A 24565-nucleotide genomic window follows, 5' to 3' on the forward strand; every position below is an offset into this window, starting at 1 on the left:
TAAAAGTGCTGCAGTAATTTAATGATTAGAAGTTCTGCAGATAATGTGGAGGAGGTGCATGTGTGGTTTGGTAGTGCAAATGAGATTCGTGCGCAATTTTTGACAGCAAGTATGTAAATTGGTCAAGTACTTCTAATGCTGGGGGTAACCTTCATAAAAATTACTCGGCCTGGGGAGTCTATGCAGCACCTCCTAGGGATAGATGGTGCTGGTCTACGATACTCTTTAGATGACATGAAACTGACACAGAAATATAAAATGTGACCTTATCGATATAGTCCAAACATAATACATTGTATTACAATTACATGTTTCCCATGTTTATATATATATATGAACGAATTAATATTTATGAATATAGCTTGCATATATGATCATCTCGCTATCTGTACATAGGGGTACTGGGGGGGGGGGCAATTGCCCTGGGTGGCAAAATTTAGGGGGGGAGCAATTTTAGGTGGAAACAAAAAACACCATTTTAAAATTGTCGAATTTTAAAGTTGCAGAGACGGCAAAATTATGTTTGCCCCGGGAAGCAAAAAATCCTAGTTACGGCCCTGTGAGTACATATTATATAACGAGGTCAGTCGGTAGGATTTTTTCTCCCAAAGCCTTATGTATAAAGCATCAATATTCATTTAAAATGAGTGAAATGTCATGTTTAGAAAAATAAAAAAAAATTGATTTCATATAAGTTAGCCTACCTTCTACGCAACAGCAACTCTTGTCTTCGTCTTTGGCTCAAGCTTCTCGCATAGGTGTGGCTGTATTTTTCGTTAGCCTAAATATACTTTCTTTTTTTACATTAAATGCGGGTATGAAGCATTAATAGCGCGGAAAAACACGAGGAGAATTGTTTGAATCGAACATATATCTTCCATCCAAACACACATCGCGCCGCCATTACAGAGAAAAAGTTGTCGTTACGAGCTAACGAGAGGGTCTTCTTTGTCATTATCGTTGTCATTATACAAGGAAAAAAAATTTTCCTTATTTAGGGAAAGGCGAGCGCGGAGTGCGGAAATTTCCCCTTTTTCGTCAAATAATGACAAACAGCGAGCGTAAGGAAAAAACTGGTTCTAAGGACAACGGGATTGTTCACCCCCAGGTCGATAAGATACTCGCCTAAAGTACCAAAGGATGACTTTAGAGGTGTCACTAGTTCAATACACGGTTCATCTTTGTCAGGAAAGTTTCTGACAAAGATGAACCGTGTATTGAACTAGTGACACCTCTGGTTATAAGGACAACAGGATTGTTCACCCCCAGGTCGATAAGATACTCGCCTAAAGTACCAAAGGATGACTTTAGAGGTGTCACTAGTTCAATACACGGTTCATCTTTGTCAGAAACTTTCCTGACACAGAAGTACAACAGAAACAGCGACATGACCAAAGAAAAATTGCTACCACAGGGAGTCCCCATCGAGGGGGTAGTGCACCAACCTCTCGATGAGTATAAAAACAAGCCTGCTGTTCAGAATCGGCAATAAATTTCTGATTTGATGATAAAAAAATTATCAAATAAAGATGTTAACGAGTCGATTGAATATCACTCAGTACCTTTGTCAAATGAACACTTAATTGAGCAACAAGGGTTAAATGAAATGCACAATGAAAGTGAGGAAGCTGATAAAATTGTCAAGACTTTTGATAATCAAAAATATGAATAAAGCCTCCACACATCTGGACAAATTGCTAACTATCATGCAAAAATATGATCCCAATGGAGAATGTATATCTCAAGTGCATAAGGCAATTGGGAAAGATACAGCATGTTATAGAATACTTTATCAAAAAAAGGAAAAAAAAAGGTGGTATTCAACTAACTCTTGACAAGTTTATAAAGAAAACACCTGAAAGCAATTAAACATGCCTCATTAACTTAATTATGTATATTGTGCAATAAATATTGCAAAATGCATGCACAATTTATGTTTCTTTTACATCCCTCTACTTTTGTACATTCAACATTCGCACACATTTTCAGAAACCAATTATGTCCATTCTGATTTAAAAAAAGTCATAGTCATCATAATTCTGAAAAGTTTCACATATTTTTATATTAATCACAGGCTAACAAAACACATTCAGGCTTTGGCTATTGGTGAAAAAAGAAACGAACTTCAAATTCAATTTTTCAATTATACAATTTTTCATTGCAGACCTGTGTAACAGGTTCCCAAGAAATTACTTCCCTCTCTGCAATAAGCAGTAACCTTTGACTCAAAAGCACGAATTCACTTTCCATATTTAATAACTTTCTTTGGAAAACTTTAATTTGATTCTTCTCTTACTTTATTCCCTCTCCATCCCATTCAGTTGAAATGATTCTCCAAAATATCTTGGAAAGAGTAAGAAATACTATTATGCTAACCTATTTGGCACCAACAGAAATTTCATTTTAACTTTCTTCCCAATGAGTCAACTTGTGCTTTTTCAAATAATTCCATGAAAATTCCTAACAAAACCTGCATTCACATGGCTTTCTCTCTAGTATGAACTCTTCTGTGTCGGCTCAAATGACCGATTTGAGAGAAGGTTTTACCACAAATATCACACGCATGTGGTTTCTCTCCAGTGTGGACTCTGTTGTGCGCATTTAAATTGGCTAGTTGGGAAAATGTTTTTCTACAAATATTGCACACATATGGTTTCTCTCCAGTGTGGATTCTTTTGTGCACATTTAAATTTGCTAATTGAGAAAATATTTTAGCACAAAAATCGCACTTGTGTGGTTTCTCTCCAGTATGGACTCTAATGTGAGATTTTAACCTGCTGCTTTGAGAGAAAACTTTATCACAGACATCACACTTGTATGGTTTCTCCAGAGTGTGCATCCTTTTGTGGCTAATTAGACTGCCATTTTCGAAAAAACCTTTTCCACAGATATCACACTCGTGTGGCCTTTCTCCAGTGTGAACTCTTCCGTGCAGTTTCAAATCATAGATCTGAGAAAACATTTTATGACAGATATCACAACCATAGGGCTTCTCCCCAGTGTGAACTCTTCTGTGTGTTTTCAAAGCACTGTTTATAGAAAATGTTTTAGCACAGATGTCACACTTATGCGGTTTCTCTCCAGTGTGGATTCTTTCATGTTGTTTTAAATTGCCAAAAAAAGAAAATGTTCTACCACAGATGCCACACTTGTGAGGCTTCTCTCCAGTGTGAACTTTTTCATGACACTTTAAGTGGTCTTTTCTGGAAAAAGTTTTTCCACAGATATAACACTCATGTGGCTTTTTCCCAGTGTGGACCTTTTCATGTTTTTTCAAATTTCTTATTTTTGAAAATGATTTAGAACAAACGTCACACTCGTATGACTTCTTTTGTCTGTGTACTTTTATGTGCTTGTCCAAATCGCACTCTTTCAAAAATGTTTTCTCACAAAATTCACACTCATATGAGTTTTCTCCAATATGGAATTGATCAGAAATGGTAGATTCAAAAACTTTCTCACTAATTGTTATTAGGACAGAACCACAGCTGGTCTTATCTTGTGCATCATCTCCATTATGTGAAAATTCATCCATGATGTCAGAGATCTATTTGAACGAAGAGAAAAGAATCAAATCTTGATTACCCTCTATTACTTTTTTTAACTTTGCTGTCATTCTAGAAGTTCTGTCTTTAAATCCCCTTGTAGAGATTTGGGTATTTCATCTCGCAAATTCTGATGAGAATCTTCAAGCACCTGCAAAAGAAGAGATATGCTATCATAAAATCTAAATCTATTTTTTTCCAATTCATTCATACTCATATATTAATGGAGATATGAAACTTGTAGAAATTATGGAATTAACTACTAATTTTCAATTGGTAGTCTGTGGAAGAAAGGGTAGTTTGGAAATGTTGCAAAGTTTGGTTTGATGTGTTGGTCTCCTTTGTTTCTATTAGTGATAAACTATAAATGAGTATTAACACAGGCGACATTCCTAGGGCTGTTTCAACATGTTAGTGACAATAAGATATGAATCATTTTCAAAAAATATATATATATTGTCTGAGGCTTTCATGGCTGGCGTTCAATGACTTGCAAACGGTTTCTGGGCTATTAGGCCATGGTGTAGGATATTTCCTTATCATCCCTCATATGATGAACAACCTCAGATGATGCCTGCCACAGATGTGGGCAAAACATCAGGAAGGAAATTTCCTAGACCACGGCCTAATAGCCCAGAAACCATTTGCAAGTCATAAAAAAAAGTATGTTCACATTTTTGAATGAAAAAGTCAAAGTTGAATTTTCAACATAAAATTGATTCCAAATTGTAGCTAATATATGGTTATGACTAACAGTAAACATGACTATGTTTACTATTTAATGATTATTTTTTACTTTTAATTTGTAATATTTAATTTTTTTGGGTTTTATGACAAAGTCATGGATTTTGTACACTTTGTTATGAAAACAAATATAGCTATAAAAAATAAATATTATTTCTGGTGTTACCCCTAAAAATAATGAACTCAACTTATTTTTTACACATATGCTGAAAAAAAGGCAGTTTTAGAAATGTTTTTTGACTTTTTCCCCCCATTATTTTGATAGTTCTTTATGACTTTTTCGAAATAGCACGTACAAAAGTTTATCTTTAACATATAATTTAACAACTTAAAATCAAAACTTTTCATTTCTGACAGGCAATGAGTTAGTAATTTATAATTTGATATCTTAGTTTGAAGTGTTCTTTAATTTTGTTCTGCCTGTGAACTGCAAAAATGCTTCCCAAAACAGAGTGGACAGAAATGTTTAACTGAGACAGAACTTTATCAAATAATTTGAATAGGCCATGCAAATACCCTTTTATTTTCTCAACAATTATACACACAAAATGATAGGTTTGCCAGCTTGAAGCTTCTGTAATGTTTGAAAAACATTCACGCCACCCCTCCCTTTCCTTTATAGTTTGAATTTTGGTTCCGGTGAAATTTTTAAAATCTGGTCAAAGTGGACAGTAAACTTGCTCAGCTGTATATTATATCATTTATCCACTTGGCTTTGTGTGATGTAAAACTCAAAATTAAAGATGAAATTATGCATTTGCTGTAAATCCGCAATGTTGGCGAGTCTGGTGCCCTTTACAGCGGGATTTGTAGAGTGAGAATTCTCCAAACTTGCAACAACATTTAGAAATTTAACAACCACATTTAGAAAATTTTAGGTGCCAATACTGTTTTTCTAGTTGGCATGGCAACCTGGAATTTGTCCGGCCCTGCCATAGCTGCTCTGAAACAAAACTTGAGAATGGACACTTTTTATCTATGTGTGCAATTGAATTATTGCTACTGGATAGTGCAAATTGTTCTTAATGAAAACATTGTGATGTCCCTTGATGGATCTCCATACCTTTAATTATTTCGAGGGATCAATCAAAATAATCTCTAAGGGGCCATTAAAGTATTACGTAAGCACATTTTTAGCCATTTTTGACCCCCCCCCACCGGTCAGCAAAATTTCATCATCAGCTCTGCCCCTCTGAATCCTAACTCATATTTTCATAAAGGGTGGTTGATGACGTAAGCATTATCCAACCCCCCCCCCCTTGTCATCAAAAGTCAGCAAATCGGAAACCCCCTCTCCCCCCATCGATGATGACGTAATACTTGAACGGCCCCTAACACGATAAGAAAATCTTAAAAGCTTGATTATAACATAAAACATCTCTCTCTCTCTCTCTCTCTCTCAATCAAATCTTAGTGCATCAACACAGAGTAACAAAACTAATAATTTTAAAAAATTTATGAAAATCCAACTTGTCGCACCGAATAAAAACTGACAGTACAACAGATACAAATACAAATACAACGCCACAACAGGCAAAATGCCCAACGAGGTGGCTGATAAAAAGATGCCCATAAAAATATGGATGTCATGTTTCAAAAATACAGCAACCCCATTAAAAATGCAATTAACAAAAATTATAAACAATATATACACATGATAAAATACTATACAATGCCCATAAAGAATACTTATGGTTGTCTTATTCTAAGAATGGATAGCTTCTCGATTTACCCCAACATGTTTATCGCATTTCTTTTTAAACGTGTCAATTGTGTTACAATTTACTACCTCCGGGGGTAAGCTATTCCATTTATTAACAACCCTATTAGAGAAAAATTCCCTGCGACACCATAACCTTGCATTGTCCCTCACCAATCGATACTGGTGTCCCCTTGTAAAAGCAGTTGATTGGCGGTGTACTAAAAGTTCATGGTCCATCCTATCCATCCCATTGAAAATTTTGAACACTTCGATCATATCTCCTCGACACCTGCGTTCATCCAATGTAAACATATTCAAAAAATGAAGTCTCTCTTCATAACTCAAGCCCTGTGTGCCAATAAGGACACGCGTAGCTCTTCTCTGCACCACTTCAACCAAGTCTACGTCCCTCTGTAGGTATGGTCTCCAAAACCTTACAGCATACTCCAGTCCAGGACGAACTAAGCCTCGAAAAAGCGGAAGAATGACTTTAGGAGAACGCGAAGAGACCTTTTTGAAAATGAGACAGAGCATTCTATTTGCTTTTTTGACAACCGCTGAACAATGATCAGAAAACTTAAGTCGCTCGTCAATGAGAATTCCCAAATCGGTGACTCTAGTTGCATCCGGGATAGTGACACCATTCAACTCGTAAGATAACCATGGGTTGTTCGAACCAAAATGAGCGACCATGCACTTATCTATGCTAAACGTCATGCCCCATTCATTTGCCCATGCTGCAATCTTGTTTAAGTTGGTCTGGAGCAACTCCCTATCGCTTTCATTCCCGATTACCCCCATTAGCTTCACATCATCTGCGAATTTGCTAGTAATTCCATCGATACCCTGATCGAGTTTGTCGATAAAAAGTGAAAAAAGTATGGGGCCAAGGACACTTCCCTGAGGAACTCCACTTGTGACGTCTGTCCAACCAGAGAATTCCCCGTTCACCATAACTCGTTGCGACCTATCTCTTAACCACGATTCTATCCAATTCAGCAAGTTGCCCCCCATTCCAATCTCGTGTAAACGCTTCAAGAGTTTGCCATGTTGGACCCGATCGAATGCCTTCTGGAAATCAAGGTAAACAACGTCGACATTTTTGCTCTTACCCAAAGCCTTAGTCACGTAATCATAGAAGCAAAGGAGGTTAGTTACACATGACTTCCCCTTCCTGAACCCATGCTGATTATCCGACAATACATTATTCTCGTCTATCCACTTCACAAACTGCCTTTTGATGATATTTTCCAAAATTTTCGAGAGGGAGCTCGTCAAACTCACTGGACGATAATTAGACACTACTTCTCTACTACCCTTCTTAAATATCGGAACAACGTTAGCCAGTTTCCAATCTCTCAGGACGATACCCTCAGCAACACTACTCCTGAATATCTGTGCGACTGGCCCCAACAATTCATTAGCACCTTCCCTGAGAACCCTGGGATAGATATCATCTGGTCCTGGTGCTTTGCTTGCACATACATTTCTTAGAAGATTAGGACCTCCACGTCTTCTACTTGAATATCGTTGAGGGTTTTATTACCCCATGCAACACCCGTATATCGAATATCATTATCTCCATTAAAAACCGACGCGAAAAAGTCATTGAAAGCACTACACATGCCTACATTGCTCTCTACCTTAGAGCCTCCTATCGAGAGGGGGGCCAACTGTCCTCTTACATCCATTATTGACGTATCGAAAAAATGATTTTGGGTCAGAGCCAATGTTATCTGCCAACCTAGATTCAACTTCCTTTTTACTATCCCTTATCACTTTCTTCAACAGTCTTCTTTTATCAGTAAACAATGATAGTTCACCACGTCCACTTTTATACTCTCTGAATGCTCTTTTCTTTTCAAGATAAAGGTTCCGCACGCTATCCGTGAACCATACAGGGTGTGATGTACAAACACGCTTTTTTCGAACAAAGGGTATGACGTCGTGCAAAACAGAGGACAGCTTTGTACTAAATTCTTCCCATTGACTTACCACCCCTACTGATTCCAACCGGTCTTTGAAAACTTCCGCTAACCTTCTTCTCAAAACATCAAAGTTAGTTCTCCGAAAACAAGGAACCAGTCTTTTGTTATCAACCTTACCCGAGGAAAAGTTACAGTGAAATCTGACGATACGATGATCACTGGAAGAAAACTCTTCCCCCACCGAAACATGTTCAACTAGATCCTCAGAACTAGTAAGAACTAAATCCAAAATAGCAGTACCCCTAGTGGTTTCTGATACATGCTGATACAAAAAATTTTCGAGCACCAACTTAAGAAAGTCTCTTTCATACTGATTTCCAGATGAAAGGTTCTCCCAATCAATACCCGGGTAATTGAAATCCCCTAGTATTAGAACCCTCTTTCGCTTACACATGTAGGAAATTTCATCATGCATTTTGGCAATGTAGTTTTGATCCCTATTCGGTGGATTGTAACAAACCCCAACAATAAGCTTATGACGTCTTTTGCTCTCAAGTTCAACCCATATGGTTTCAATATCACTTCTCTGCACGTTACACTGTCTAGCCTTCAGACGGTAGATGGTAAATCTAGCAATTCTCTAATGCAAGGTATAGCAGAGTTCGAAGCACAATATGAGACAAAGAACTCATTAGACATTAGACTAACTAATAAAATTGACTTAAATTAATTATAAAGTAAAACAAAAACAAAACAGAAAGTGACATTATTGCTCGCGCATGTACACAACTTACTCTCTGCGAGCACATACATCGACTGGTGATGAAACAATCCGATTGGGATCTCAGGATGGTGCATACATCACAGACAATACATTATTTTCACACATTTCCCATACTGAATGAAATCAAATGTCAATATGCTTTGATCTGCGATGAAATTGTATATTTTGCACCAGCTTTAAAGTACTTTGGTAGTCCACATACAGAACCGTAATGTCATTGAATCAGATTAGCTCTTTGAATAACAGCTTCAACCACACCAATTTATTAGCAGCTTCACTTGCGGCTACATACTCAGCTTCCATTGAAAAGATGGCTACACTGTGTTAAAGTCTTGAACACAGGTGATAGCAGCAACTAAATACAAAGAGACCATTCCAGAAGCTGACCACCGAGCTTCCTAATTACCAGTGTATATCTGCGCATCACTGTAAACACAGAAATTTGATAGTAGTGATAAACAATACATTAGGCCTAGATCAGTGGTACCACGAAGGTATCTGTAAATCATTTTTACATGAATCCAGTCATCTTTTGTTGGTTTACACAAAGTTCAAGACACTAAAGTTACAGCAAAAGCTATATCCGGATGAGTAGCCACTGCTAGATACTGTAAACACCCAACTGCTTCTCTATAGGGAACATTGACAGTATCAGCTCCCTCCTGAGTTTTAGTGGTTTCACATGGAATAGCTACTTTCTTAGCTTGCTCCAACCAAAACTACAGGATTTTCTCAGTGTAAAAGCCTTGAGATATGAAAATGTCTATGTTGTCTTTCTATTGAATTTGGACACCCAAGAATGAGTCTAGTGAATACTAGGCCGCTATTTTTAACTCTTGCTTCAGATCAGTGATCAGCTTGTATCAACATAGAGAGCGATGATAAGCATTTCTTCTTCAGTAATTCCAGTAAACAGACATGAATCAGCTTGAGACTGTTGAAAATTCAACTTCGTGATGAATTGCACGAATCAATGAATCCAACATTGAGGAGCTTGCTTTAGTTCATAAAGTGACACTATAAGATGACACGCTCGACCAGAGCCATCATCATATCTCTCTGGTTGTCGCATGTAAATCTCCTCATCAAGAAATCCAAACAGAAAAGCTGTTTTCACATCCAATTGATGAAGATACAATTTATGTGAAGCCACAACACTGAGAATAGTCTGCGAGGTATCGAAATAAGCAATGGGTGAAAACAGGTCATCATAATCTTGATATTTTCTCTGCACAAAACCTCTTGTGACTAGCCTAGCTTTCACCTTGTCAAGTGATGTCGGCATTTGTTCTGATTCTGTAAACCCACTTGTTGTCGAGAATTCTTTTTTCCAGTAGGAAGTTCTGTCAGTTCCCAGATTCTATTTTCTTTATGAGACTTCATTTCTTCCTCCAAAGCATGTCACATTTTTGCTTCAGGCGAACTTACTGCTTCACTATAACTAGTAGGAGTGCTAACTTCTGTCAGGCTACTGATCAACAGCACATAGTTTTCTGTAAGAAAAAGAGGTGGTCTGCATCTCATAAGAGGATACCGTCTTTTGACAATTTCTGGTTTGTATGATGATTCTTCACCAAAACTAACCTTACAGTTTCACTCTATGGCGTTTTTACAGAGTATGTATACACGATATGAAATGTGCGCTTCGTAACCAACTAATAGTCTTTCCACAGACTTTCTGTCCCACTTTCGATGCCTTTGTTTTGTTGGATGAGCAATGAGCATAACACTTTGTGCCAAACACCCACACCAGTCATTTGGAAGGGGGAGTCTGGAGGACCCCCACTTTAAAAAATGCACTAGAAATGGCATACACACACATTGAGTACATATTCTTTGTCCCCCCCCCCCCCCCGGAAAAAGTTGAAATGATGATCCTACAAGTCCTCATAGATTTCTAAAAAGAAATACAGTAATAAATCTATGTATTCAATGCAATTTCGATTGTAAGGGTTAAAGGACAACCCTATTTATCATAATAAGGTGTAAAATGGTTTTGCTGCCCCCCCCCCCAGAATTTTTGGTAATGAGCCACCACTGATATAATAATTACATAAATAATTGCCATATATTACTAGGTATATTTATGCAGGCTACAGCATATATAATTCACAATCCTCATGCTCCCATGTCATAAACCTGAAAAAAAACTCCAGGGGTTTTGCAACACTGATTGTCAGTCATTCAGACAGCTGTTTTGGAGTTACAGACAGAAAAATCCATCCTCCGTCCAGTGTGAAAGGCGCCACATTCTTTCTTCAGTTTACTGGTCCTCACCAACAGGAAAAAAAATGGACAGCATTTTTCCATCCAAAAATAAAACAGTTTTTGCACACAAGTCCGAACGAACCCCCCTTTCACACACAAAAGTTAAATCCAGTGGGTCTTTTTATTGAATGGGGAGTAGTAAATTGAAGAAAGAATAAGGCTCTTTCACACAGAATGGATTTTAACTGCCCAGTGGGGCTGATGCAGCCAACCCAACGACTTAACAATGAACGGAACCGCGTTGGTAGTGGAGTATGTGACTCAGTAATACGCATTCACACTTCACAATCTTTTAGAGGCCATACTATTTTTTTAGAGGTCAAATTGCACGTGAAGATGATGAATGAACATACCATGGAAGAATTGATGATTTCGTTGATAGAAGTTATACCACTGTTATAAGATAAATCCCTGGATATTTTATAAGGACGGAAATGCCACAAGAAAGGCATGGAAAAAAAATTGTGTGGAACTTACAGATTTTAATACCATGGAAGATCGGAATAAAAATAAATTTGATGAGTAATTTCCAATTTTAAATTTATTACTGAATATTCTTTTACAAAAAGAAATTTGCTATTCTGAATATGCTACCAAGTCTTCAAACTAAAATTTAAACAATGGCATTTGTAAAATTAATATTCATAAATCACATAAGATTTACCTATAAGTTTGTCCAATGAAAGTAATTATGTAATATTCAACATCTGTTCGAAACTTTCAGCCATTTCACATTTGCAATGGGACTGCTCTGATGCTTACAAAGTGGCAGCATAACATTTATCTTGCATTGTTTACCGGCAAACCTTGGTATGACAAACATTCTGGTCGTAAATCTTCCAACCCTGCGCGATTGTTGTCATGTCTTCAAACTGTACGCCATCTCTCTTTTGCATAAAATTATACAAAAGAATGCAGGTATTGACAATGTCAACTGCAAAAAATCTGACTTAATGTTAATTTGTGTCTGTGCAATATTAGTCACTTTTTACTGAGAATGCCAAACACGCACTCAACATAACGTCTAGCCCTACTTAGACAATAGTAAGAGTTTTTTTTCCTACTTGAAGGGTTGATCCACCATAAGGTCGTAATAGATGATTATGGGGAGCACAAACGCTTCTACCCCCAATGAAAAAATAAGGCACTTTGAACTTTGTGTTCCAGACAGACATTTCTCTTCTGGAAGCTGATGTCTTTCTTCTACAATGGATTTCCACAACTTAAAAATAGCAGAATTGCAATCATGACCATAACTACCTACATTCACAAAGCGATACTTTGAATCTGCCATCGCCGTCAACAGCAAGAAATAACAGTCTTTGTAACTGTAGAATACCAATCCACAACCACTGAGACAGATTATGCGAATGGGCGTTTTCCATCAATTGTCCTTATGCAATTCATTTTTTTTGCTTCCCATTGTTCCTTTGATGGTGTAAAGAGAAATTCTGACCTCATGACTGACCAAATAGCTTGGTCAGGTACTTTTTGTGACAATCATGCTTACTATCGAAATACCAATCTTCAATGTGCAGTTTAGAAATCTGAAAAGGTGCACCCATTTATAAGACACCTGAAAAGAAAGCGAAATAATTTAACTAACTTACTTAATTTATCATTTAATTTTTCACAATTTCAATTTATTAATATACGAGGTAAGTGACAACAATACATTTTTGATTGATAAAACCACCAAGGACCCATACTGGTTGTCACAATGTAGTTAATTCAATAACATTTCAATCGCCATACAATATAAAATAAAAACTTCACTATTCGGTAATAAATTTTTCAATTCCACAATTTTACATTTTCAACCTTCATTTCATTTCTTATTTCCATTCTTCTCATTTAATATATTTTAATTTTCATTCTTCATAAATTTTATTATTTTCATTCCTTGTTTAATTTTTTTATTTTCCTCCTTCAATTTTTATTCATCATTAAATTTCTTATTTTCATGCTTTATTTCATTTGTTCATAATTGTTTGGTTTTTTTCATTGTTACACAGAAAAAGAACGCTTTTGCGAAGTCACACAAGAGAAAGCCAAAGACAATAGAAAATCTGGTGCATGGTGGCGTCTAAACATAAGTATGTATTTTTATAGCGACCATGTAACATATCCATAGACCCCAGTGAAAGGGTCCTTTCCTATCCATTTTTTTTGTATACGCATGTACTTACCTTTTTACATGCCTTTCTGGATTGGCACGGATGAATGCATGTAGACGGTCATGACCGATTCTTGTTGCCGGATTCTGATCACAATTTTTCAATATTGTTATATGTAAATTAATCATTGATCTTAAAGCCGATTGGCTCTTGTGGCCACATGCAACCAGGAAATTTCCCTTTAAATACCAGCTGTGTGCTGTGTACTATCACTGTTCACTTCCTCTTATGTTCTCTTGCAGTTATGATCTGTAAAGTGCTTTTAGCACTTCTTGATCCTACAGATGCAATAATTGACAGTACATGGTAATCTATCTTGCCCTGGTGGTAGCTGACAGTTTTGCTGTGATGATCAAGAAAAAAAAAAATCCTTCATTTCCTCACAGAAAATCCTTCCGATGTGATTGAGTTCTGCTATGCAACTGCCTCCATAATCTTTCTCCACCACCCAACCTGATTATGGACTGACTTGATGGTACTCACTGATGCTTCTTGTGGTGTCCATGGAAAGAAGATGCAGATTTGCATGGACTTCCTAGTTAAATAACCTGGTTGTGGTGACATGAAAAAAATGGTTCCTGTGTGAACATACTTCCAGAAAAATATCCCAGTCGGACAGATGTTGATCGGGTGAGATCAATCTGATAGACTTGTGATATTTTTAGCGCTGAACTTTAAAAAATTACCACATTATGATATTGGAAGAAGCTAAGTTGTTTTATTTGTAACTTAAATTAACATTAATAAACTTTTCAAGTGGAAAATTGTGTTATGCTATTCTTTATTGCCATCCACCAATGACCTAAATTTGGGGAAACCAAAAATTATCCGGGAATGCAACTTTGATCTTTGAAGACAAGGCACACCCTGTTTCCCACCTTAGAGATGGGAATACAACTGTAATGTTGCAACCAGTTGCAGTTTCTTTTAAAACTATACAGGGCACAGGATGTTGAAGAGACCTTTGAGGAAGACAATGGTGAGCATAACTCAGCTACTATGTGCTTTTATTCTCTTATGAGCCCCCCCCCCTTCCCCTCCATTAAAGTGAATGAGTGGGGGCAACTCAGTATCCCACACATGGTGCAGACATCTCAATTCAGTGGATGTGCAACCAAAGCACCATTCAGCATCTACTAAATAAAACAAGCTCAATATTGACAAGATGGTTTTCTTGCACAATTGGTGGGTGCGTTTCCGACTTGCATGATATTACTTAATACTTTATTCTTTCACAGATTTAATGAGTTTTGGTAAAAAAAAAATGCGCAAACTCAAAATTTTAATACGAAAAGTAAAGTCGAAAGCCCAATGATATCTATGTTGGTACAACATCAATTATTATTTTGAATCAGCAATAAGGGCAAGGCTTTATACAGAAAATTACTCCTATGTTTTTTAATCATGTGTGTGGGAACCTTAGTGTCACACAGATAAATTGCACTATTTTCAACGCATTACGAAGTTTATCTGTTAGGTTAGATTTACTTCAATATCATTGAATTTATTTAAAGAAAAAATTTAAATTTTGTCATTCAAATCAAGCTGACATACCCTGGAGGGAACAATGATTTTAGTCACAGTGCGCAGATGGATAAACGTGTAACATGAGGAGCCCACTAGTTGCCGATATGCAATGGGAAGTCCTGTGAATCGCCAGCGAGGGCTCTGCGGGGGAATCATTGTCAGACTCAAATATTGAATTATTGTGTTGAGAAATTAATTGATTGTGCAATATGAAATAATTAGTGTTTTGCAGCGTATTATATATATGAAATGTAAATGTTCTGCAAAGTGTTATATATAAATGTGCAATAACTGTACTTCATAGGTGGAGATAGACTTGGAAGTTGTGGGGGGGGGGGGGCACGATGATGATGATGTCAACTCATATGTACATTAGATCAGTTGACTCCAGCTTTGACTCTGGGGGCATTGCCCCCCCCCCATGCCCCCCATATCTCCGCCCATGCTTTACCTTCACGCTGTCTGTGGGCCCTAGGACCATCTTACAGTCAATAATTTCATGAGTTAATGCAATTTGCAATAGGCCTAAACGTTGTGGATCCTGGCCAGATCTCCAATTTCTTGTGTTTGTGTCGCCAGATTCTGTGATATACCATGTGTACATAAATGAATATCCCAACTTTGCAGGGCTACTGAAAGAAAACTAAACAAAGTACAAACTTGTTGTTCATCAGAAATCACAAATAACAGTTGAAAGTTTAAATCTGACATAGTTATAAGTGTTCAATGTAAGCCCCCTTAGTAACACGAAGGATAGAGGCGGTACGATAGCTCATCCCACACTCTTTTCAGCATGTCTGGTGTGACGGTTTGAAAGGCTGCAGATATGCGTGTCTGAAGTTTGTGAACGTCATTTGGTAGCTGTAGAACAAATATTATTTTTCTCTCTCTGTCATGAAGATATGTAAATCAGGCGCAAGTTCAGTACCGTACCTTAAGCTTTGTGATTGGTTCCGTCAAGAGGCATTATGGGAATGCTCTCGTATAAATAATAGAGGCATAGTGAGATGCTCGCTACTTACAACTGATTCCTGCATCTTCAAAACAGTTACTTATTCTAAGGCTTCTCACCCTGTTGAGGCATACACCAGGTGGTCTCTCAGTCAAAACATTGCATCATTAGTTGCAGAAAGGTGTGCTTTGGTGCCTCTCGTCTCGTCACCAATGCTCTTGTGATGTTCAAAGGTTGTCATGGTCTTGTAAGTCATGTGGATTGATTGGTAGCCAGACCGGCTGCCTGAGGGCCTCTCTCGACATTTGCCACCTGCTGGGTTGTCCCATGGTTTCAACGGACATTTCAGGATGCAAAACTGTGAAAACTCAGCTCTGAGGTTTTCTCCGATCGAAGTGCATAGAAGACTGATGCTTAAATGTGATATTGTGGACAATGTGGACTAGCACATTAATTTCTGGCTAAAGTGGTGAGAGGGTTCTTTTACTGTTTCAAAACAATGTTTGGAGAGAGAAAAGCGAATTGTGATAATCTTTTTGAGTTAAATTCTATAATAAATAACAGAATAAATATTTATTATTTAACGAATGTCTAATTTATTTCATTATTATCATCCATTCAATGATCACACTGGATTTAAATTAATAATGAACCAGGAAATACAAGATAAACGTGGCAAATGATCACAGTTCACCACATGCGCAGTAGAGAAGGAATTTCTGACATGCGTGCACAAAGGGATACTGTGAAACCAAAAGATACCCAGGCCACATCGCCATATGACAATATTGGCTCATTTTCCTCACGAATTGGATACCTCTGGCAATTTATTTATAAAAAATATATATTACAGTCATAGCTAGAAAATCATAATCTAAGTATAAAATCAGTTGCGAGATCACAATCTACGTATACAATCAGAGAAATCAAGCATATAATCCTATATTCCATATTAAAAGGAAAGGGGGGATGCCAGATTTCTAAAAAAAATTCTTTTCTATCTCTTGAAAAATTTTGTTTTATACACTGAAACCAATCCCCCCCCCCCCGACCCTTCATATTCTATTGACAAGATTGTTTCTTGCACAATTGATGCATGTATTTATTGTTGCTTAATAATTTACACATTTTTATTCCGTCACAGATTTAATGAGTTTTGGTAAAAAATGAGCAAACTTTAGACTCTTCACTTTTCTTGTTAAAATTTCAAGTCGAACCCAGGTTTAAGATACGGTCACATTTTTTTGCAAACTGCAAAAGAAAATCGTAGAATGCGAAAAAAGTAGTAGCCACTTTTGCAAAAATGCGTACAGGAGGTACGCAACGAGTAGACATCCAACCATTAATCATTACATTAGGGGGTCATTCAAGTATTACGCCAGCATCGGGGGGGGGGGGGAAAGAGGGTGTTTGAAAATTGCTTACGTCATCAACCCCCCTTTTTGAAGATATGAAATATTCTAAGCTGCTAACTAAATTTTGCTGACAAGGGGTGGAGGGGGTCAATGTTTTGCTGACAAGGGGGAAGGGGTAAAAAATGGCTAAAAATCTGCTGACGTAATACTTGAATGGTTCCTTAGCATTGCAGCATTTTGCTAAAGCTTTTCCCCCCCATTTTCACTTTTTTGCGAAAGGAAGTTTTTATCCAGCTTAAACCTTGAGTCCAACGATATTTATGTTTCAGTACAGCACATCTATTATTTTAAATCTGCAATTAGGGATCTGCAATTTAGAATTCAAGGATTTTTTACCTGGGGAAAGAAGTCTACCACATTTCAATAGCCCCAAAGCAGAATATGCCGAAATCTGCAGCATATGTCGCAGAACAATCAATGCTACTGCAGAACAATTCCAATCAGCCGAGCGCTTATTGCAGAAAAATGGAAAACATTCTGCTTTGGGGTCAATAGCATGCATACCATACTAGGTTACTTTTACTTCAATATCACTGAAGTTCATGAAATAAGATTTTAAAAAAATCAAGTGATTTAAATTGGCGTACCTTGTTATACATTGCTTTAGTATTATCAAAAAAAAAAAAAAAAAAATTAACCCTTTAAAAGGTTTTCAAAATTTCTCGTATCTGCATTATAACTGCCACATCTGAAATTGTGATACCTTCACAAATTGCTACCTATTTTCAAGAAGAACTTTTTCCTCCCGATTGCAAGCTGATGTCTGCTTCCCCCCCCCCCCCCCAAGAAAATTTACTCTTTCTATCGCTTTTATTTTCCTCACAACGATACAAAAACACCTGCCATGACGTGTGTGGCTTTCTAGGAAGTGGCTTCTTTCTTTTTTTCAAACCGAGCACAACTCAGGTCTATCGCCATAGGCAATTTACTACCTAGTGAGTTGTGCCAGAAGTGTAAGTGTGTGTACCTAACAGTTTGAGTGCGTGTCTAGTGTTGTGTATAATTTTTCAGTGCTGTCATCTATATCTCAGAAGTGAAGTGAGTGATGTGTAGTGACTGAATATTTGTACTGTTTGTAGGACTGTTGCTCTCTGTGGCGAGACTTTTTAACAGGGAGATCGGCTCACATTTGCGCCTGAAAGTTGGGAAGCACAGAAAACCAACTTCAGCCGAACACCACTATAGTGACGGTGGGGCTTGAACCCGGGTCCCCGCGATGCGAGCCCGTCACTATGACCACTCGACCACCACAGCGGCAGGCAGAGATATGCTAATTTATTTAAAAAACAACTTTTTTATATTATGTATATTGAGTGTATATTTCTTTACTGAGAAAGGGGAGGGGGCTGACAGGGGTCTAGCCCTAGGGACGGGGATAGTTCTCATCATTTTTGTTTTTCACGCTATAAATTAACTACAGAAGGAGCCTGTGAAAAGTCTGACCGGAGGCCCCGCAAAATATCCCAGCCTAGGGGCCCCGCTCCAGGATGTGGGGGCCATGGGGGAACCACACAGTCTATTTTTCTTGATACCTTAGCTAACATTGAACAAGAGCTGACTCTGCCAACTGGTAGTTGATTGATTGGATGGGTGGTGGGGGGGGGGGGGTGTAAAACATGTTTTACAGTAAAAACAATAACAACTAGTTTTTATATGTCAAGATATTTCGGGGTGACTGAAATAAAACAGATCAAGTTCGACGAGATATCTCAGGCTTGCTAATGAAAGGGTTAATAAAAGATTTCAAATTGGAAGTTTCAGGTCATGGAATAATTCATATTATACTGTGAAATCCCTCAATAACTTGACACCCCCAATAATATCAATAAATATTTAGACTTAAGCTGATGTCAAGTTAACAAGGCTTCAGTTGATCTCGTCTCATAAGTTTTTAATACCATTTATGTATGCACTTATACATTAATTGAACAATTCTATTTCATCAATCTATAAATGAACAAAAAAAACCCGGAAAAGTTTTCACGAAAAGTTTCAGAATAATCTTGAATTAGGCAAGGGTTCTCAAACTTTTTTCCACGAACAAAATTACATATTGCAATTTCACTTTGTTATACTGGCAAAAATACTTGGCAATGGCCGGGTTCTCTTCAATTACTGGTGGGGGGGGGGGGATTGAAAAAGTGACAAAAACCATTATAAAGGCCTAAGCTATTATACATAATACTGGTAGTATTAAAGAAGTGACAAACCATTTCAAAGGCAATGTACATGTCTGCTAGGGAACCCCGGTAACAGAAGTAAACATTCTGAAAGTGATTGTTGAGGCTCAGAAACCATTGTTGCCCGACAGTTTTTCGCTCATTTCGGGCATTTGCCCAGCTCGGAAAAACATTTAAAGTAGCATATCGTTCAATCCCGGTCCTGTTTAGTATATATACAAAATCTCGCAACGATCGGTATAAAATTGTAGACGTGTAGAGGACAGACAATTCAATTTTATATACACAGATATTTTGTTTTAATTAGCTCTTTAGGTTTTTGGCAGTTTAAACTAGTTTTTGACGCTTGTCCATGTCAAAAACCCAATCCTACATTTATCCGTAGTGCATTTTAATGAATAAACAAATAATAGTACATAATTTTTTTCCACTTACCTCAGTGTCACAGATTTGCATAGGTTGGAAATGCAATCTCTCATCTTCGTATTCTGCCGCTGAATATGATTTTTCAGGCGGTTGTGCAGTTCGCAAAAAACGACGCAGATATTCTAAAATAATTAAAGAATTTGTTTTCATCTGCTCTTAGTTATGCAAACAAAGATGAGAACACGCCCACTTCATTGCTTCTCCCATTGATTGGATGCACCCAGTCAGCACGACTGTAACGTTTTCTACATCGTATATGACAATACCAGAGAAACATCGCTAGAACACGCTTCTTACGATCCATGATAGAACTGAAAATTCTAAATGAAAATTTCTCATCAGTAGAAATTTATTTTTCACCAATTCATCTTGGATTTAGTGTCCCTCTTAGAGTGGACAGAAATAATTTTCATACTTTTGGTCATTTTTTTCCCCCATCCTCTCATTTGAGATTTGCGCCCCCTCCAGAACTCGCAGAAATAGGGCTACAGTAGCCACAGCTTGAACAAATCACTGGTTATAAGAAGAGCCCGGAAGTTCAGGCAAAAATAAATTTTTTGAAATTTTTGTACCATAAATGCCTATTTTAACATAGTTTTAAGTTTATTAGTGAATTTCAGAGATCTCTTATTACTTAAATTACCGCTGTGGTGGTCGGCTGAAGTTGGTTTTCTGTGGTTCCCAACTTCAAGGCGCAAATGCGAGCCGATCTCCCCGTTAAAAAGTCTTGCCACAGAGAGCAACAGTCCTACAACGATAAATCATTCAATCATAACACTTCACTCATAGTTAGAAAAACTGGTGGCAGATGGCAGCACTACACATAACAAGCATTACACAGAAACAAACTTTACGTCAGGTTACACTGTTCGTACACGCACATTCCCGCATGTACCGATTCGTTGGGGGTTCCGCGGGGGGGGGGGGGTGTAGCAGTAGTAGGTAGGGCCTCCAAAAAATGGCTCGGGGATCCATGATGTTCTTAAGTCAGCCACCTCGTTGGGCAATTTGCCTGTTGTGGCGTTGTATTTGTATTATTGTGGTAAAATGTATTGTACACTTTGATTTATACTAGTAATTTTTAATTTAGACTAACAGAGCAACTGTTAGAATAGGTAGCTTTTCTTCATAACTCTATATCACATTAATTTTACATATACATCAAATTTAATTTTAGTGTTTTAATTCTTCATCGGTAGTTCATGATACAACTACAAAGTAATCTCGAACACGTTTGACTTGCGGTGGGGGTGCCCTGGGCAGGGAAAAGTAAACAGAAGACCTCAACTTGGGAAAGAATATCTGATTTTTTTTCAACAAAGATATTTTGTTTAAATTTCAAGCCCTAAATTAGTAGAGTCCATGCTTTCTATGATTATTTATTATCCGTGCACGTTGCACTTTGACTTTAACTTGATTCTTAGATTTACATAATTTTTGATTTCCTTGCACTATATGTAATCTTTGACATATCAATAAATTTTGGTTTTGCCAGGGATGCCCTGGTCCCGCCCCTTAGGGGGGGTCGAAGTGCTTACGTTGCTTCTTGCGACAGAGCTTGGGTGTCTCGCAGTTTCTCCAGTACAGCCCATGCAGAAATGAGATCTGATTGAACAGTCCCCAACATTCCAAAAACCTTATAAGACAAATGAACTTCCCCAGCGTAACGTTCGTTACTTAAACTGTTCTGTTTGGGCATATATAGGATTTTATGGTGACTTTTAAGCATGTGGCAATGCTGTTAACAAGCTCTTTTTTTTTAATGGGAGCTATAAAAATAGTTTGTTCCTCTTTCTCAAATTTTTTCATAGTGACGAGTTAACCGAAATTAGCGACGAGTAAATGAGGGTTTAATAAAATTGTGGTCTATGAGAACTGGAAGGGTCTGAAGAAAAATGAAGACTTAACCGGAGTCACGACTTATCAAGGTGATGACTTAACGAGGTTTTACTGTATTCATAATAATATAACAAATGAATGAGGATTATTAGTAACACGAAGGAGCCCCACAAATCATTTTCTCTACCGGCTCCGTGTCTGGTAATGGTGGTCCTGGAATTGGTCTAATCTTGAGGATCTACCAATATTTGGGCTTGAAATCAATTTAACTTGCATAATACTGCAGTCATTGTAAACAATAATTGAAACAATAGACTGATTAAGTGCAACCAATTTTCCAGCTAGTTTTTGGACCCCTAATATCTTAAAATGCCTTTTTTTAGTGCCTATTTTAGGCATTTTTAGTGCCTAAACTTCCAGGCTCTAGTTCACTAAGAATCAACCACTAGAAAGAATCACTACTACTTCACTGCACACCAACTCTGGTCATACAGCAATTTCCAACCAGCGGAGTTGGGTGGGAAATGAAAGTGCAATCTATCGGTAGTCATAGGCTCGGTAGGCAGAGAAGTGATTTCTTATTTTCCGACATGGATTCGAACCCGTGCACCTTGGCAGTAACTTTCATGGTGGAAGAAGCACTTGTTATAAGAATGAACCACTTATAAGAATCAAATCGCAAAAGAAAAATTTTTTCAATGGAGAGAGATTGTTGGTTACAAGAATCAACAACTTATCCCTTTAAGCCAGGGCTCGAATGATCGTGCGGATGAAATACTTAACAAACATTCACGTTTTCAAAAATTTCCCGGTCTTAAAAGGGCGGAACAGGTGCAGTATAATCGAGACCGCCAAATTAGAATAATCCAGATCGATCGCCAAGGTGCTATAAGTCGCCAACGCCGACATAATGGCGATGGGTTGCTGTTTCTTCTCCCTCACTTTCTAGACAACCATCCATTATAGATGGCACTTAAAACATAGGCGATTCAAATGGATAACAGCATTTTTTCCCTTCGTTCAGTAACGTTGTTGTCTTGGATTATTCCCGATTACCTTTCGCTAGTTGTTGTTTTAGCGTGTCTTTTCAAACGTTTGAACAGTCATTTAGTCTTTTTCGTTCCGATCATTGGGATTACATTTTCGTCGACCAGTAAGGTTGCATCATTTTTATTTCTTTTTCTTATTTATAGGAATCTGGATACCCAGAAAAGTCCAGGTTTTATTTTTTTATACATAGAATATACTTATTTATATAACATGCAGGACCGTTGTTTATTTAAAATAATGGGCACCTTATGTTGTTTTGATGTTTGGTTTTAGCATTCTTATGTTTGCTTGGCCGTCAATAGCGTCCTACAGCGTCGTATCATTAACCGAAGTCATATTTATAATCCAGATTTTATTTATGTCTATACTTTTTTTTTTCAAGACGAGCACAACTCTGGTCTATTGCCATGGGCAATTTACTACCTAGTGAGTTGTGGCGGAAGTGTAAGTATGTGTACCTAACAGTCTGAGTGCGTATCTAGTGTTGTGTATGATTTTTTTTTAGTGCTGCCATCTATATCTCAGAAGTGAAGTGTAATGACTGAATATGTGTACTGTTTGTAGGACTGTTGCTCTCTGTGGCGAGACTTTTTAACTGGGAGATCGGCTCGCATTTGCGCCTTGAAGTTGGGGAACAGCTTTGGTATAAGGGACACGCCAAATTGGTGAATTTTTTTCCGGCGATAAGTTGCCATCATTGGCGCACTCTGGTTCGGTGTTGTTCTGCTGGGTTGTCGCTGTTTTGGAAAATTCTGCAGACGGCGTTAGTTGTTCAGCGCGTCTTTTCAAACAGCCGTAGAGCCATTTTGTCGTTTATGCTTGTTCCGAGTGTTTGGATTACACTTTCGTTGCTGGTCAGGTTGTATTGTTCCCTTTTTTTTCCTTTATGCCCGTATTTTATTTATACCCCGATCTTTATTATTTAAACAACGGTCCGGGCTTTATTTAAACCCGGATCGATTTATTATTTAAACAACGGTCGGGACTTTATTTAAACCCAGATCAATTTATTATTTAAACAACAGTCCGGGCTTCATTCAAACAATGCCCGGGTTTTATTTAAACCCTGATTGATTTATCCACAGTTTTATTTTTTTAAAAATCCAGAGCTTATTTTTGTTTATACCATTTGTTTTTATTGTTTTTTACTATTTTCTATACTGGACATTTTTTTTTCTGGCGCACGTACTGTCTGACTGTCTGGCGGCTTTTTCTCGGACATATTTGGCGTCGGAAAAAAAAGTCACCAAAAATCGCCAACCTGTCCCTTATACCAAAGCTGTTCTTTTTTTTTTTTTTCGGCGTCCGTAGTGTCTAACGGCCTTGGCGATTTATAGCACCTTGGCGGTCTACATTATACTGCACCTGTTGCCAAAAATGAGTGCTTGCCCCGGCCGGCCAAGCATCTATAGTTGTTCTTTCTCTCGCTACATAGAAAGGCTTACAATGTTATATGATCTAAAGAAAAAAATATGGCTTACCGCTAACGTTTGGTGCAGTAAGCGTTCCTTACTGGCAACAGATCCGTTCAATGGAGGCGTATATTCTTCAAAGATTTGGACTCATCTTAATCTGCTGATGTCTCAAAGTCAAACCTGAACAATCACAACGATTGCAGACGATCAACGTCAACGACTTTCAAACTAAGTTGTTTACGATGGAGCCATCTTCTTCAATTATACAGGGCTTCGTCCCTCTGGGCCATCCTCTGTTTGAGAGTAAAATATACACAGACGGAATAGAATCAGATTGACCATATTTCTTCAACAAAGATACGGCATATTGGTCTTCCAAACACGGGAACATTGCTGATTGATGCCAAAAGTAATCAAAGTGGCTAACCATGGCTAAATAGGGCGCATTAATGAGACGTCACGACCTGAAGCGCTGATTCAAAACAAACATGAGCTGAGCGAAATTATAGACAAAAACGCCATAAGACGTAGATGAGTGAGCTGACCATATTTTGTCGAGAGAAATACGGGACAAAACGAAACAAAGTTGCCAAATATTGCTGAAATTACCGGA

At 37.7% G+C, this 24565-nt stretch overlaps 1 protein-coding gene across 6 annotated transcripts in view; it reads right to left on the minus strand.

Moving 5' to 3' along the window:
- LOC149068345 (uncharacterized) overlaps positions 1-24220 on the minus strand; it is a 49476-nt gene extending 25256 nt beyond the window's left edge. For 2 of the 6 annotated variants that reach the window (XM_089251449.1, XM_089251450.1), the window contains exons 1-2: positions 24019-24217; positions 3586-3696 (exon numbers count right to left, since the gene is read on the minus strand). Coding sequence is in view for 1 of the 6 variants with exons in the window: in XM_089251448.1 (XP_089107574.1) it covers positions 2477-3535 (1059 nt within the window). In the remaining 5 variants the exon portion in view is untranslated. Of the gene's footprint in view, positions 1-1271; positions 3697-11635; positions 12548-19657; positions 19771-24018 lie in introns of those variants that run through there. The other 4 variants (XM_089251444.1, XM_089251445.1, XM_089251448.1 and 1 more) reach the window with 4 other exon arrangements.
- Between the last annotated feature and the right edge of the window lie 345 nt (positions 24221-24565).

This window comes from Pholcus phalangioides, unplaced genomic scaffold, assembly GCF_987345545.1.
Source record: "Pholcus phalangioides strain wild (caught in Gottingen) unplaced genomic scaffold, Ppha-v1.0 ptg000027l_1, whole genome shotgun sequence".
NCBI classification, from domain to species: Eukaryota; Metazoa; Arthropoda; class Arachnida; order Araneae; family Pholcidae; genus Pholcus; species Pholcus phalangioides.